Source organism: Carassius gibelio, chromosome A16, assembly GCF_023724105.1.
Source record: "Carassius gibelio isolate Cgi1373 ecotype wild population from Czech Republic chromosome A16, carGib1.2-hapl.c, whole genome shotgun sequence".
NCBI classification, from domain to species: domain Eukaryota; kingdom Metazoa; phylum Chordata; class Actinopteri; order Cypriniformes; family Cyprinidae; genus Carassius; species Carassius gibelio.
Genome location: NC_068386.1, coordinates 1,329,872 through 1,345,736, shown reverse-complemented (window position 1 = coordinate 1,345,736; position 15,865 = coordinate 1,329,872). Strand labels below are relative to the sequence as shown.

Genomic DNA, 15,865 nt, shown 5'->3' with positions numbered 1-15,865 from the left:
ATTGTTGCTAAAACAAAATTTCTCACTTAGTTTAACTTTAAATATTAAAACTGAAATTAAAATAAAAAAATGTAAAAAAAAATAATATATATATATAATATATACAAATACAAATAAAATAAATTTAAAAAAGTAATTAAATAAAACTAACTGAAATAAAATATAATAACGTATTTTATTGTTGCTAAAACAACATTTATCAGTTATTTTAACTTTAAATAATAACTAAAACTGAAATTAAAATAAAAACATAAAAAAATTGTCTCTTTAAATAATATAAACAAATAAAATAAACAAAAAATTTAATTAAAATTAACTGAAATAAAATACAAAAACGTATTTTATTGTTGCTAAAACAACATTTCTCAGTTTGTTTAATTTTAAACACATAAAATAACTAAAACTAAAACACTAAGTAATATAATATAATATAATATAATATAATATAATATAATATAATATAATATATTAAACAGATCATTAGGTGGTTTAGATACAGATGACATCATGATGAACTGTGGCACATATTTACACAACATATTATGATATGATCTGAATTAGGCTGATCTCGGTCTCAGTGTGGTCATGTGTCACGATCCCAGCTCTTCTAACATGATTATGCTCAGCACACTGACTGCTGTGTGCACATCCAGACGTTTAATGTGATTCTGTTGTGTAAGCGTGACCTGGGTGAGGTCCGGCGGCTCTTTAGGAGTTACACATTCCATGCGGTGTGTGTGTGGACATGTTCACGCTCTCCACGTGTTCGCCGCAAGACAGACGTGCAGATCCTCAGCATGCACACACACTCTCTCCAGAGTCAAGACGATTGAGTTAACGTGCGCCGTTTAACATGCATGTGTACGTGAACATCTCAATCTGACGTTCTCCTGACTTAAGCGCTGAGTTTGTTCGCTTTTTTAAGTTTATTGATTTATTAGTATCCCTTTGATTCATGTCAGCGCTGGTTGAGGGATTTTTACTGTTGGAGTTCATCTTGAGATCTTTATCTTTAAACACAGTTTGAGATGTTTTCTGTGAGATTTATTCTTCTTAAAACAAACATTTGAAGATTTAAGAGTGCTCTCCATTTAATCTCAATGCTGTCAACGAGAAACAATCAAAATAGGAGTGTTTTTTTATGTTTTTTAATTTTTTTTTTTTTTTACATATGTGACCCTCGAACACAAACCCAACTTAAGTGTCTTTTTTTTTTTTTATTGAGATGTATGCATCATCTGAAAGCTGAATAAATCATCTCTCCACTGATATGACAATATTTGAAAATCAGGAATCTGAGCGTGCAAAAAAATCTAAATATTGAGAAAATCACTTTTAAAGTTGTTCAAATAAAGTTCTTAGCAATGCATATCACAAAATGTAACTTTATTTGTGCATTTTATTTTAGTTTTGACTTTATATCTCTCAATTCTGAATCGCTAGTTTTCTATCTCTCTGTTCTGACTTTCTAACTTGCATTTGTGAGTTTATACTCCAGAGCCTCGGTTTGCTCGCCGTTTAATCTCAAAGCTGTCAAGAAGTGTGAATCGAGATTTTAATTTGGGGATTTAATATTATGCATAAAGAAAAATCCACAATGCACGTTGCAATGCATTGCATCTTTTCATAAATACCAGCAACTGAATTTAAAATGCATTTGAAGATTCGTTGAAGATGCATGTGTTTTAAATGTGTAACAGTGCATTCAAACAATGATGTTGTTTCGTTTTAATCGTCGGCTGTGTGTGTCAGCTCTAATTTTGGGATTAGCGAGATTGAGCGCAGCACTATTGTAGTCGAGTGACCCGAGCCGCTGATGGCATGCTGATGTCTTCTTTTTTCTTTTCTCCCTCCTTCTTTGACAAAAGCGACAGCAGAAGCTGAAACCCTAGTGCATTTGTTTGGTCAGGACAAAGAGGGGGAGGCTCAGGAGAGAGAAGGGGGTAGGAAAGGTTTGTTCCCCTGCAGGGACGGGGGTGTTGTTGTGCCTGTGTGCAGCTCAGATGGTGTGTTTTCTCACTGCTAAAGGAAATTGCATCAGTGTGCATTATCCAGCAGGGAGAGGCCAGAGGAGCCACGCTGGGAGGAGGGCCGAAACCAAACACTGCTCTCTCTCTCTCTCAAACCTCCCACTAGAGCAGAGACACACCGGCTGACCCAGTCATGGGCACAGAGGACCCCAAACGGACTTATACCGGATTAATCAACTTAACCTATTTATTTATTTGCATATTTATGGTGAATCTACTTTCTTGAGCCCTGAATGCGGACGTGGGGCACTATGCACTCCAGAGTGAAGTCGCGGAGCTGTGATAATTACCTGAGTATAAAGGTGAGCGGCTTGCATTCGACATCGCTTATAACTTTAAACCAAGAAAACGTTCGATGGGATTGTGATGGAACTGGGTTTTTTATTCTCTCTAATAACCCTATCACAGAGAACTGAAACCGTGAATATATGTTTTTGTTACTTTGAATGATATAAATGTTTCAAAACTAGATTCCCGAGGCATTGTTTCTCATTTGCATTTGGTCGCAACTTGATGTGCCAAAAAAAACAAAACAAAAAAACGCAACTAAAACTGAAATAATAATTAATAAAAAAATATTTTTTAAATTACAAAAACACAACAAAATGAGTAAAACTTTAACTAAAATTAACATGAAAGCAGAAATGTGATATATATTAAATTATACAAAAAAACAATCATTTACAAAAAAATACCGTGACTTTTACATTGACTCTTCAGTAGATGCTTTTATCCAAAGTGACGTGCAAATGATTTAAATGCACCATCATAACACTTATAATTCAGTAATATTGTAGATTTGACAGCACTGACACTATCAGATGAACCTGAGCTGAATAATGACATCATTGATTTCTGTAGAGCTGGTTTATAGCTGATTGATTCGGAGTTTTCAGGAGTTCTGTGCTGATTCTAATGGATGTTTGGAGATCTGCTGATCCATGTCCTGAAGCAGATGCTCTGTAAACACAGTGTTAACTCAGTTTGACTGGAACTGTTAGGTAATGAGTGACATTAGGACTCGGTTTAGTCTTTTGTGCTGGAGTCCAAGACTTCATGGGAGCGGCGTCTTGAATTGATCACTTGAACTCGTCTGCTCTGGGTTTGCTCTGTGTGTGTGTTTGTGTTGTTGTTGTGTCATTGCTCAGAGATTGACTACAGAACCTGTTTGAGAGCAGCTGCGTGTGGCTTTTGTTTTGAGGGAGTCAATGGACATTCCTTCTGTAGACGTCAATCTGTTCGACATCAGGTGCGGCGTCACCGAACGCTCTCAGACCGATGGATTTAGTGAACGACGTCACTATGTCACTATTATTTGGCTGATAATATGCGAATAACACACACCGACACAATAATTGCATGGGGTATAAAGATGTGTATAATAATAATATTCATTATTATTATGATTTATTATTATATAATTTTATATATCAAATAGCATGAAAATAAATGATTTACAATTTTTTTTAAATATTTAAAATACTTATTTTTGTCGATGTTTTAAGACTGTAGTTTGTAGTGTAATAATAGATGCTTTTGATTATTGTTGTCATTTTGAATTATTCTGAAAGATTGTATTATGTAATATGTAAATAAACAAATGTATTATTAATATGAATATATTTATTAATTAATTATATATATATATATATATTATATATTATATTATATATATTTTTTTTTTACAGTTTATTATGACATTTTACAATGCAATCAAAATAATGGTAAACATATATATTTTTATTTATTATATATATATATATATATATATATATATATATATATATATATATATATATATATATATATATATATATATATATATACACACGCATATTTACCCTTATTATGCATTTCAGGATTATTTGTAAATTATATTGAACTGTAACATTTAACAAATAAAAGTATATATATATATATATATATATATATATATATATATATATATATATATATATATATATATATATATATATATATATTATAATTTTTTATAAACTTTTTTTTCTCTTTTATTTGTAAAATGTTAGAAATTATTTACAGTTCAATATAATTTACAATTAATCCTGAAATGCATTACATATATATATATATATATATATATATATATATATATATATATATATATATATATATATATATAAAATGTATTTTTTAAACCTCCTTAAATTGCTTATTACATTTCTAATTTCTAATGCACTCGGATAAAACCTGCTAAATGGATAAATGGAAATATATATTCCCATATTTTTTAGATAAACAGCAAGTCTGTAAACAGTTCAGGAAGTCTTCACAGATGTTTTTATAAATAGTCAGTTCAGTCCAGCATCACGTCTGCGAGTCGTCAGACCCCAGTTTTCATGTATTTGTCCTCAGATGCTGTGGAGAGGCGTTGAAGCTGCTTTGACACATGCGTGTATGATCCTCTCGCTCCTGATTGACTCCCACAGCTTCAGGCTTCATGCTCCGCTGGAGAGCTGGTGCGCGAGGCCTTTGTCTCCCTGACCCACAAAACACACCGGAGAAAGATGCCCTTCCCGTCAGACTGTCAGGGTCGTTTAGAGCGGCTTCGTCTGTGTGTTTGCACTGCAGTAAAATGTGTTTGAGTGGAGCTCAGCTCTATTAGAGCATCAGTGATGCCAACCATTTGTTAAAACTGCTTCTTCAGAGTTCCCACGCTCTTGGAAAAGTTTAAATTGTGGTTTCCACGCCTGTAAATATCATAGAAGCCATGCTTATATCCATAGTGAATATCAGTTTTATATTATATAATATATATATATATATATATATATATATATATATATATATACAGTACAGACCAAAAGTTTGGAAACATTACTATTTTTAATGTTTTTGAAAGAAGTTTCTTCTGCTCATCAAGCCTGCATTTATTTGATCAAAAATACAGAAAAATCAGTAATATTGTGAAATATTATTACAACTTAAAATAATAGTTTTCTATTTGAATATACTTTAAAAATAATTTATTCCTGTGATGCAAAGCTGAATTTTCAGCATCATTCCTCCAGCCTTCAGTGTCACATGTAACATCAGTCGATCACATGATCATTTAGAAATCATTCTAATATTCTGATTTATTATGAGTGTTGGAAACAGTTCTGCTGTCTGATATATCTGATCAATAAAAGGTTAAAAAGAACTGCATTTATTTTAAAAAATAAAAATGATAATAATATATATTCTAATAATATATTTTCTTTACTATCACTTTTTATCAATTTAACACATCCTTGCTGAATAAAAGTATTGATTTTATTTATTATTATTACAAAATATTTATATTTTAAAAACATAGCTTCTTTTTTTTTTTTTTTTTTTTTATCATCAAAGTATCCTAAAAAAGTATCACATGTTCTGAAAAAATATTAAGCAGCAGAACTGTTTCCAGCTTTGATAATGAATCATCATATTAGAATGATTTCTAAAGGATCATGTGATAATGATCCGAAAAATTCAGCTCTGCATCACAGAAATAAATGATCATTTAAAGTATAATACATTTAAAAACTATTATTTTAAATTGTAATAATATTTCACAATATTACTGTTTTTTCTGTATTTTTGATCAAATAAATGCAGGCTTGATGAGCAGAAGAAACTTCTTTCAAAAACATTAAAAATAGTAATGTTTCCAAACTTTTGGTCTCTATTGTATATATATATATATATATATATATATATATATATATATATATATATATATATATTATTTAAGGGTGTTTTTTGTATGTCCTGCAAACAATATATATTTCATCTTATTAGAATGATGTCTGAAGGATTATGTGACACTGGTTTAATTGTGCGTAAAATTAAGCTAGATCACAGAAATAAATTTCATTTTACAGTATATTCTCACAGAATACAGCTATTTTAAATTCTTGTAATATTCTCCTTCAATGTAAGTTTTTGGAATTTTTGGTCACTTTAAAAAAGTCAACGTTCCCTCAACAAGCTGCATGATTTCGGTGCATATTATGCAGTTGAGGTTATGGAGATGTTTTGACTGGTTCTGAAGCAGATGTCCGTGTGTTTTAATAGAGGCACCTGGACTCCATGTTATTTAGATATAATTGCTCCTCCACCATCACCACAAACACCATCAAAGAGGGCAGATCCCACACACATCTCCTCTGAGCCACACTTGTGCTTTGCTGCTATTAAAAGCTCTTTTACTGGCTTCAGCCAGGTGAAATAACTTCTTCAAGGTTATGGAAATGCATCAGAAGCTCTCGTCTGCCCAGTCTTATTTAATCTTTTATCTTCAAAGCCACACTTATCTCCAGGCTTCTTGAAGTCCTCCATCCAGATGCATGTTTAGTCTTCTCGTGCTCTGAAGAGGTGTTTTGGTTGGGTGCGCGGAGGCTGATATGCAGGCCGTCCTGAATACAGCTTGTAGTTTAGACCAAACACTCAAGTTTTCATGTTAAAACATGTTTGTTCAAAAGATCTTCAGACCCCACATGTGCCAGAACCCTTTCAACGGGCATCAAATTACATTCTTTAATTTTTTAACTCTATAACAGGAAGTCAGAATAATAAAAAAAGAAGAAGAAGAAAAAAAAAAAAATATATATATATATATTAATTGCAAAAAATACATGCAAAGATAATAAAATACATTACATAGATAATTATTTAATCTTTATTTATCTATCTTGAAAAAACTGAATATAATAAAATATTTTTAATTGTTTTAATTAATGTATTTACATAAGCTTAAAAGATTATATAATAATTTTTTATCAAATTTTAAATGTTATTATTATTTTATTTAATTATAATTACATATATGTGTGTGTATTTGACTCGCATTTCTAAAAAAATATATAAATAAACAAATATGATTTTATATATATATATATATATATATATATATATATATATATATATATATATATAATGTAATTTAATTTAATTTGAATATTAATAGAATGTAATTCTAAGAGTTTTTTAGGTGATAATAAAGATGTCTATTTGAATATTAGCTTATTTGTCCCAGAGCTAAATCTCATCACTTTATTTTCAATATTTTATATAATGCTGTATATCAGAGCACTGCCTTTATATGTTTTGATTGAATTGTCTGGCAACTTTTATATTATTATTAAATTATTGTACAATAAATATTTTATGAATAATAAATAATAATAGTAGTATTTACTGTTGGGAAACAGTGTGTGTTTGTGATGGTGATTTTAGTGACATTATTCCGCCATTAGATGTTGACAAGAGAATGTTTTACAAGTCAGCGGTAAAGACTTTTATATTGAAAGAGACTGAAACTTTTAATAACAGCTTGTAAGATGCAGTCAAAGGTATTTTTTGACTTGAAAAGTGTTTTTTTTTTTCATACTACGGAAGTCATTCGGGACCAACTATCCCTTTAATAAATACACTGATCAGCGCCTTCATCAGAAATCATAGTACGACAAAGATATCGCTTTCTTCAGCAGACATTCAAGCGAATGTTTTATTGTGAATATGAGATTGAGCTGAAGAATGAATGCTGTATCAGATGCAGGTAATGACTCATTCAGTCAATCTCTCTCTCTCTCTCTCTCTCTCTCTCTCTCTCTCTCTCTCTCTCTCTCTCTCTCTACATACAGTGATCTTTAATCAAAGTCCTTTTAAGATAAGTCCTGTCTGTCGGCGGACACCTTTGAAATGGCTCTCAGGCATGCAAGTGCAGCTCCTATCTCTTTGAACGGGAAAAATTATAAATTCTCCAAAACTATTCACCTTTTTTTAATGCCATAATGAGCGTTGAATTTTTCCCCGTTCAATACTATACGAGTGACATGTCTTGGGTATACTTCAGTCTCTTGCTTTAATACAGTGATACAATAAGCTTTCAATGAAGCAACTCAACGTTACTAAAGTGACGTTTTCGAATTAGTAACTGATCTTGAGCTCAGCTGTTAAACCAGAGATTTGCGGACGCTCTGTTGTTTAGTTACGTGCATCTTGTCGCACTTTAAACTGCCCTGTCAATCATCTTGCCAAAGTTCATATTATCCAAATGTTATTTTATTTTATTTCCTACCGTATTGGAGAGAAATTAAGAGGCACGTTGATCTGCTAGTCGCGGGTCTATCATGTTTATATTTTTACATAATGATGCATTTAAAAGTTAACGACCAAATGTATCGTTATAAAGTTCACAGTGTTGCCACAGATGAAATATAACATGGATAACATTAAAGAAATATTTTTTCAACAGGTTATATATTGATTATTTATCAAACCCTTTACTCTACCTGTCCGTCTCACGTATCTGCCATATTTGTAGTCTTTTAACACACTTAATGCACGTTTGTAGTTCTAATCGAATTCTCGTCCACCGCTCAATGTGTTGTGGGCAATATTAGCCGTTAGTGTGTGCATCAATCTATACTTCGAATTTCTACACCATCCGGGTACCTTCGAAATACTCATTTGAGCATACTACAATTTGGGAAATACTAGTTCTAATTTAAAATACTATTTATTACAGATAGTATGCGAATTGTGATGCGACAATTCTTTTACTATAGGGAGATGAGAGGGTCTGTATTACTTACTATTGGAGAAAACCTAACGGTCAAATTGTATCACGATGTGTGTTTTAATAACCAATCACATTATAGACTTGACGTCATTGAATTTCATTCAGAGTTGTCCGACATACATTTGCCGTTTAGGGATGAATGAGAAATGCCATAAGCTGTCGCAAAAAGTCAATGACTATTTTTCTTGGGGTAAACTAAAAAATAGTTCAATCCAAAAGTGTTGTTAAGTGTAAACCGTGTTGTAGATTAGCTGATAGGCTGTCCATTCATTAAATGATGAGCTGTTTTTTCAGTGTAGTGAAGCCTCTGTTTCATTAACATCCATTCAAAAAAAGCTTCTCAATTATTATTTGTGCATCTTCGCTCCCATTCCTCGCATCTTAGCTCCATCCCTTCAGGAAGGAAGGGAAGGAGACTCTCATCCCGCTGGACCGGTCAGTAATCCTGTCCAACCCAAGCTGCTATTTTGCGGTAGTCGTGGCCTAATGGTTATAGCTGTTTTTTTCGAACTCAAAGTTGTAGGGTTTGTGTTTCGCTAACCTGCAGGAATTGTAGGTGATCGGAGCCCAATTTCCGAATATGGGACACCATACTTAGCTACACGTCACTTCACTTTTTTGCAGCATGCCACAGTAACCTAAAAAAGTACTGTTTAGTTAGAAATCATGTTGCCTTTCCTCCCATTGTTAGCCTTTCCTCCAAATGGTGGTTCTGCTGTTCCCTGCAGTCTGAGCGAGCGCTGAGATTATTCCTAAATAATTGAGTTTCCAATAAAGACTTTGCAGGAGAACGAAACAATGGCTGCCCTGTGGAGGAGTGAGCGCGTGTGGATGGCACATAGTCATTGTGTAATACAAGGCCAACAGAGCAGAACAAACAGGGAGGGTTAAAGTCAGAGCTTTGCTGGGGATTTTTTCTGGGCTTTTCCCCGTCTGCAACTCAACTCAAACAAAGTTCATTTCCATTTTCACCACTCCCCTGCCAATTTAAAGGGACAGTTCACCCAAACATTAAAATTTGCTGTTAATTTACTCGCCCTCAGCCTATCCAAGAAGTAGATGACTTTGTTCTTCAGATTTTAATGGCTACCGGCACTTTAAGAGTCAAAAAAAGCTCATGAATGAATCCCTGTGAATCCTGACGATATATTGAGGTCTTATGAAGTGAAATGAAACTGATCATGGTTTGCTGCATTATTAACTGTAATCCAGAGCTTCAGGAAAACAGTCCGTAGTGATGTTCTGTTCACAAGCGAATCATTTCTTTGAACTGATTCTTTTTAGTGAGTTGAACCAGTTCTCCAAATCGGCCTGAAGCTTCTGAAACAGTTCAGGGTTCGAGCAGCACAGATCTACAAGTTACTAAATCGAAACTCACTTTCAGATGCCTTACAGAAAATAAGGAAATTAGTTTCTTGCACAGTCTGATCTTTTCGCTTCATAAGACCTCTAATATCGTCAGGATTCACAGGGATTCATTCTAGTGTTGCTTGATGTGCTTTTTTGACTCTTAAAGTGACGGTAGCCATTAACTTAGATTTTATAAATCTCCAACAAGCACATCTTCAGCTAAAAATCTTCTTCACTTTTCGACTGAAAAAGAAAAGTCTTCTACATTTTTGATGGGCTGATGGTGAGTAAATTAACAGTGCATTTTAATTTTAAGGTGAACTGTCCCTTTAACCTGAAGCTGAGCGTCCCAGGTCACGGTTGTGTTAGTTTAGGATAGTGTGATACATATCCGGTTGGAAAGTCCTCTGCTCCACAGATATGATGTAGTTCTGCATTAGGGACAGGATTTTCCATCCCGCCTGTTATTGTCCAGTCGGTGACGCTACATTGACAGGTGTTTCCTGTCTCATCAGTGTCCCGCGACCTCCTGACATCCTGCTGTTTGTGTTTGTAACTGGGAACTGTGTGATTGAACTTGTGACCATCAAACCATCTCACTAACCAAACCAAAAACAACATGCTGCCATCGTTTACTCTATCGCACACTGTAATCATTACTGATTGATTCTCTCTATAAGTCAAGTCAAGTCTGCTACTTGACTTACAGAAAGAATCAAACAGCAACTATAAAGAAGGGAAGTGATGCTTCTTGTGTCCTACAATAAATTAGAGACAACTAAATTTCAGCAATTGAAAATTAATTTTAGGTATTGGCCAAAACAGTTTTGTAGGACTGAAATAATTGGCTTTTACAAATTTAATTTAATTTTATTTAATTTAATTTTATTATGTTTTTTTATTGGATTGTTCATCATGCAATCTTTAAATTCGACATTGTGTATTAATGGGCTGGTAATACAGCTGACATTTAATATTCCTGAAAAGATTGAAATCATTTTTATTTTATTTTATTTTATTTTATTTTTCAATATCAGTATTATTATTTATATATTTTTTATTGGATTGTTCATCATGCAATCTTTAAATTCGACATTGTGTATTAATGGGCTGGTAATTCAGCTGACATTTAATTTTCCTGAAAAGATTGAAATCATTTTTATTTTATTTTATTTTATTATGTTTTTTTATTGGATTGTTCATCATGCAATCTTTAAATTCGACATTGTGTATTAATGGGCAGGTAATATAGCTGACATTTAATATTCCTGAAAAGATTGAAATCATTTTTATTTTATTTTATTTTTCAATATCAGTATTATTATTTATATATTTTTTATAGGATTGTTCATCATGCAATCTTTAAATTCGACATTGTGTATTAATGGGCTGGTAATTCAGCTGACATTTAATTTTCCTGAAAAGATTGAAATCAATTTTATTTTAATTTTATTTTATTTTATTTTATTTTATTTTATTTTATTTTTTGTGTTTTTTTATTGGATTGTTCATCATGCAATCTTTAAATTCGACATTGTGTATTAATGGGCTATCTATCTATCTTTATATTCACTAAACATTATTGGAAGCGCAACTTTTATCCAATAACTGCAATAAGATGTATTGCTTTTGATTTGAAACAAGGTTTGAGCTTTCAAATATTGCACATTTCATACCAAACTCAAACAAGGCACAGTCCAGTGAATGTTTGTGGTTAAAGCCGAGAATGACTCTGATCGTGAGATCTGTTGCAGGACTCGGAGTCGTTGGACCGCTGCATTCAGAGCGTGTTATCGGCTCTGTATCCTCCCTTCAGCGCGTCGGCGGCCACCGTCCTGTGGCAGCTCTTCAGCGTCGTGGAGAGACAGTACCGCGGAGACGGCCTGCGCTGCTTCATTGACTTCCTGCTGCCAGCCAAGAGAATCCTGCAGATAATAAAACAGGAGGCCTGTGTGAGTACCGTCAGTTTCAGCAGATGCATTTTCACTGAAGCATTTCAATAAAAAGTCAATAAAAACACTGGGGAATATCTACTAATAGATCACATTATTTTAAATTTAGCAAATATATTTTTATTTATAATAAAATATATTTTATATATAATATAATTATTCGACACATTTTTTAAAATGTATTAATATATTAGTAAATGTCAAAACAATAACTAAGATTAATAAATGCTTTAGAAGTATATATATTTATTTATATTTATTCATTTAACAGACGCTTTTATCCGAAACAACTTATAAATAAGGAATACAACATGCAATCCATGATGGACGCAAATAACACAAGAAGTGCTTGTGATACAATGTTTCACACATAGTGTAGAAAAGTGTAAGATAATATTTATTTATTTTAGTATATGATTGGAAATGAAATGTGCATAATGCAAATCAAAATATTTTATACATAAATGCATACTAAATGTATATGCATGTCTAAAATAAATCATACATATAAACTAATATATAATAAAATAAAATAAATATTAATTGAAAAGCATGTATCGGTGGCCTGGTAATGCGGTTCACCCAGGTTTGCTGAATGTTTTATTAATTTGTCACTTATTGTTGTTGACACCCATAGTGGTGTAGCCAAATATGTTTAAGCCATTTAAATTCTCCCAGAGAGAGATCTTGCGAGAGTGGGAACATGAGAGGGAGGAGGAATACTTCAGGCTGAAAGAGGGTTCAGTGTTGCTGTGATAAACAGCCCAAACAGAGTGTGTTGTGAGCTCACTGCAGTGAACTTGGCAAAGAGGATCAGGCTCAAATGAAAGACCTTCTCAGGGAGGCTTTGTATTTCTGCAGGTTAGCGCTGTGTGAGCACATAGCTGAAACCTTACACTCCTGAATGCAGCGCTGCCATTGTTACTCTGAGACGAGGGCTCTGAGCTGCCTCATTTAACTCAGGCATGATCTTTGAGGGAGTCACAGCGTGCTGAAACTTTCATGTTCCTGCTGCATCATCAGTATCATTATACAGCAGCGTCAGGGAGTCACTAACAACGCTACTAAATTAACTGTTTTTTTTTTTTAGAAGCATTACAGTAGCTAAATAGTGAAGCTCTTTTTCGATGTACAATACCATGATAAAATGCATTTTTTACATCGTATAACCTGTGCAGAAATCTCTCTCAAAAAATATTGTGCAGTCTGATTTATTGTAGGAAACTGGTCTGTTTGTTAATTATAAATTTATTTATTTATTTATTTATTTGCTAAATGTATGGACTCTCTGCAAACTATTATAATTTTTTTAAATACAATTTGAATGATTAAAATTTATATAATTTTCATTTTATTTAAAATTTTGGTTAAAGTTTTAGCAATTTTATTTTTGTCATTTTTGTTTAGTAATTCTGTTTATTTTTATATATATTTTTTAAATACATTTTTATTTCAGTCTTAATTTTAGTGCATCAAGTTAAAATGAGAAAATAACTAGCTAAAATAAAGTTATACAATTATAACATTTTTATATTTTATTTTATCCCAATTAAAAAAAAAGGTAGGTTAATTTACTATAAAACCCCTAGTTCAAATGGTAAATTGCGGACACTGAAATTGGGAACTTTTATGTTTCTGTGAATTTTTGCAATTCTATTGGTTGACTCAAAAAATACACATTACACTTTAAAATATATATTTTACAATTGCATAATGTTTTAAATCATTGTAATTTTGTTTCTTGAAATCTCCTTCAACACAGAAATAAATGAATGAGTGCAAGCTGCAAAAAACTGCATACTGTTGCTTGTACCTGTATGAAAAGTGGCCTTTTTATCTGATAAATACATTATTTTTTATTTTCCACAGTTGCGATTCAAAGGCCTGTTGCTGTACCATGAGGGATGGCCACTGTGTTTGAATGAGAAAGTGGTTCTGCAACTTGCACCCCTGCATAAAGTACGTCTACGGCAGGGAGATTTCTACCTGCAAGTGGTTCCCTTAGGCCGCAAGGCTGCCAAACTGGTCATAAAATGCTTGTCAGGGAGCGGGCAAGCCATTGCAGAGATCCCTGTGGCCGAGAGCATGTACGGCAGCGTGTTCACGCCCGACTTCCTGCAGAATGTAATGCGTGAGCGCAATCTGCACCCTCTCCAGAACTGCCTCCTCAGTACCGGCGCCGTGGTTTACCGAACGCCCTGGAAGAACGTGGTCAATCCTTTGTTCGTGAGCAGCACTGCCGACGCAATCATGCAGGCACGGAGTGGCGGCGGGACCCTGTTGGGTCAGCTCAGCACCTGCAGCACGCACGGATCCACAGGAACGCTCAGTTCCCGAGACTCTTTGGGCGCTGAGTCCACCGTTTCGGAGCCAGTCCTCAGCCGGAGCCTCACAGATATGGGCATCAGCTCCCTGCACTCTGAGGATTCGCCCTTGCAAAAGAGTCCTAACTCCCTTCCCCAGACGCCAATCTTGGGCAGCCCAGATCAGGGATGCATGCGAGGCGGAATCGGCCACAAAATACTCTCGTTCAGCACGGACCTTAGCAATCCCGGCCTTCGCAAGAGGCATCCCAGAGACTCTGCGGCCTTCGAGTCGCGAAGGATTTTCCGCAAGTCCTACATGGAGGCACTGCAAAACCCCATGAACATCGGCTCCAGCTCAGAATCAATTCTGGAGGAAGGGACGGAGTCTGAGCCTGGGGCTCGTCATGGCTCTGTCACAAAGGAGCCGATCCCTCGGAGAACCTCTATTCGTGGATTGCTGGGAGGAGATGAATCTAACGATGGTTCTCATCCAACCAAGAGCACAGAGTCCAGTCCGGGTGAGAGACGCTCCAAATCTCTCGAACGTACCAACAAGGCCTTGCAGGTTAAAGGCCACCGGGCTCGGTCGTCCTCCGGTGGATCCGGTAGCGGCCTTCCCAAGAAACTTATGAATGGTTATACATTCCGTTTTGGAAAATTGGATTTGGAGGCGGCCTTTCCTGGCATTGAGAAACGGAGCAACAAAGAGAACTCAGGTAAATACGCTTTGTCAACTCTTTTGAGGTTCGCCATTCCAGTGCCAAGGTCATGAGTTTGATTCCCAGGGAATGCATGAACTGATCAAATGCATATCTTGAATGCAATGCAAGTCTCAAATCTTGCAGCTGGAGTTTAGCTCCAAACAGATCCAACACCCTTTTTTGGGAGTTTCTGATGAGTCTTGATTAGTTGTTTCAGTTGTGTTTAATTAGGGTTGGATCTAATTTCTACAAGACAGTGGCCCTCTAGGAACAAGTTTGGGCATCCTTGCTGTACATAAAGGACATGGCAGAGCATCTTGTTTGGGATTCTTTCCCAACTAGAACTAGACCAGAACAAGCTTCCCTTGTCAAATCATGGCACTAGTAACACTAAGATCACGATTTCGATTCCTAAAGGACTGCATGAACGGATGAAATGCATACCTTCAAAATGTCACTTTGGATAAAAGCATCAGCCAAGTGCATAAATGTAAATGTCACCATATTGTACATCTGGTATGTCCAATCCTGCACCTGCGGGACAGTGGCCTTCCAGGAACAGGTTTGGACAACCCTGCTGTACATAAAAAAGGCTTGAGGGTGAGTAAATCATGGGGTAATAATAACTGTCCCTTTAAGAGCCAGGTCTGTTTCCAGACAGTTGTGGTCCAGTGGGTAATTATCACTTGCAGCAAACTCTGGGACCATCAACGAGCTTAGAGTTTCCGAAGAGATAGCTTGGCATTCCTCTGGCATGATTTTATGGCTTGCGACCGGCTGCATGTGAGGGCTAATAGCGTGTGTGTTTTGGAATGCTTCAGCGGCCCTGCCCTGTTATAGAGGGTGCTTGTCTTTCTGAAGTGTTTGCTGTACCCCAAAGGCACGATACGGCACTGAATGGGTTGCCAGGGTGACTGCGCTGTTTTATTTAGCTCTTCCTGCTATTGAGAACTAG

General features: G+C 34.7%; 1 protein-coding gene across 8 annotated transcripts in view; it reads left to right on the top strand.

Moving 5' to 3' along the window:
* Positions 1-15,865, top strand: part of zgc:158766 (uncharacterized protein LOC100009641 homolog) — a 67,921-nt gene that overhangs the window by 17,609 nt on the left and 34,447 nt on the right. For 3 of the 8 annotated variants that reach the window (XM_052617818.1, XM_052617819.1, XM_052617820.1), the window contains 2 exons: positions 11,706-11,903; positions 13,773-14,925. In XM_052617818.1, the coding sequence (XP_052473778.1) occupies positions 13,989-14,925 (937 nt within the window). In that variant the 5' untranslated portion in view covers positions 11,706-11,903; positions 13,773-13,988. Of the gene's footprint in view, positions 1-1,955; positions 2,333-11,705; positions 11,904-13,772; positions 14,926-15,865 lie in introns of those variants that run through there. The other 5 variants (XM_052617816.1, XM_052617813.1, XM_052617817.1 and 2 more) reach the window with 4 other exon arrangements.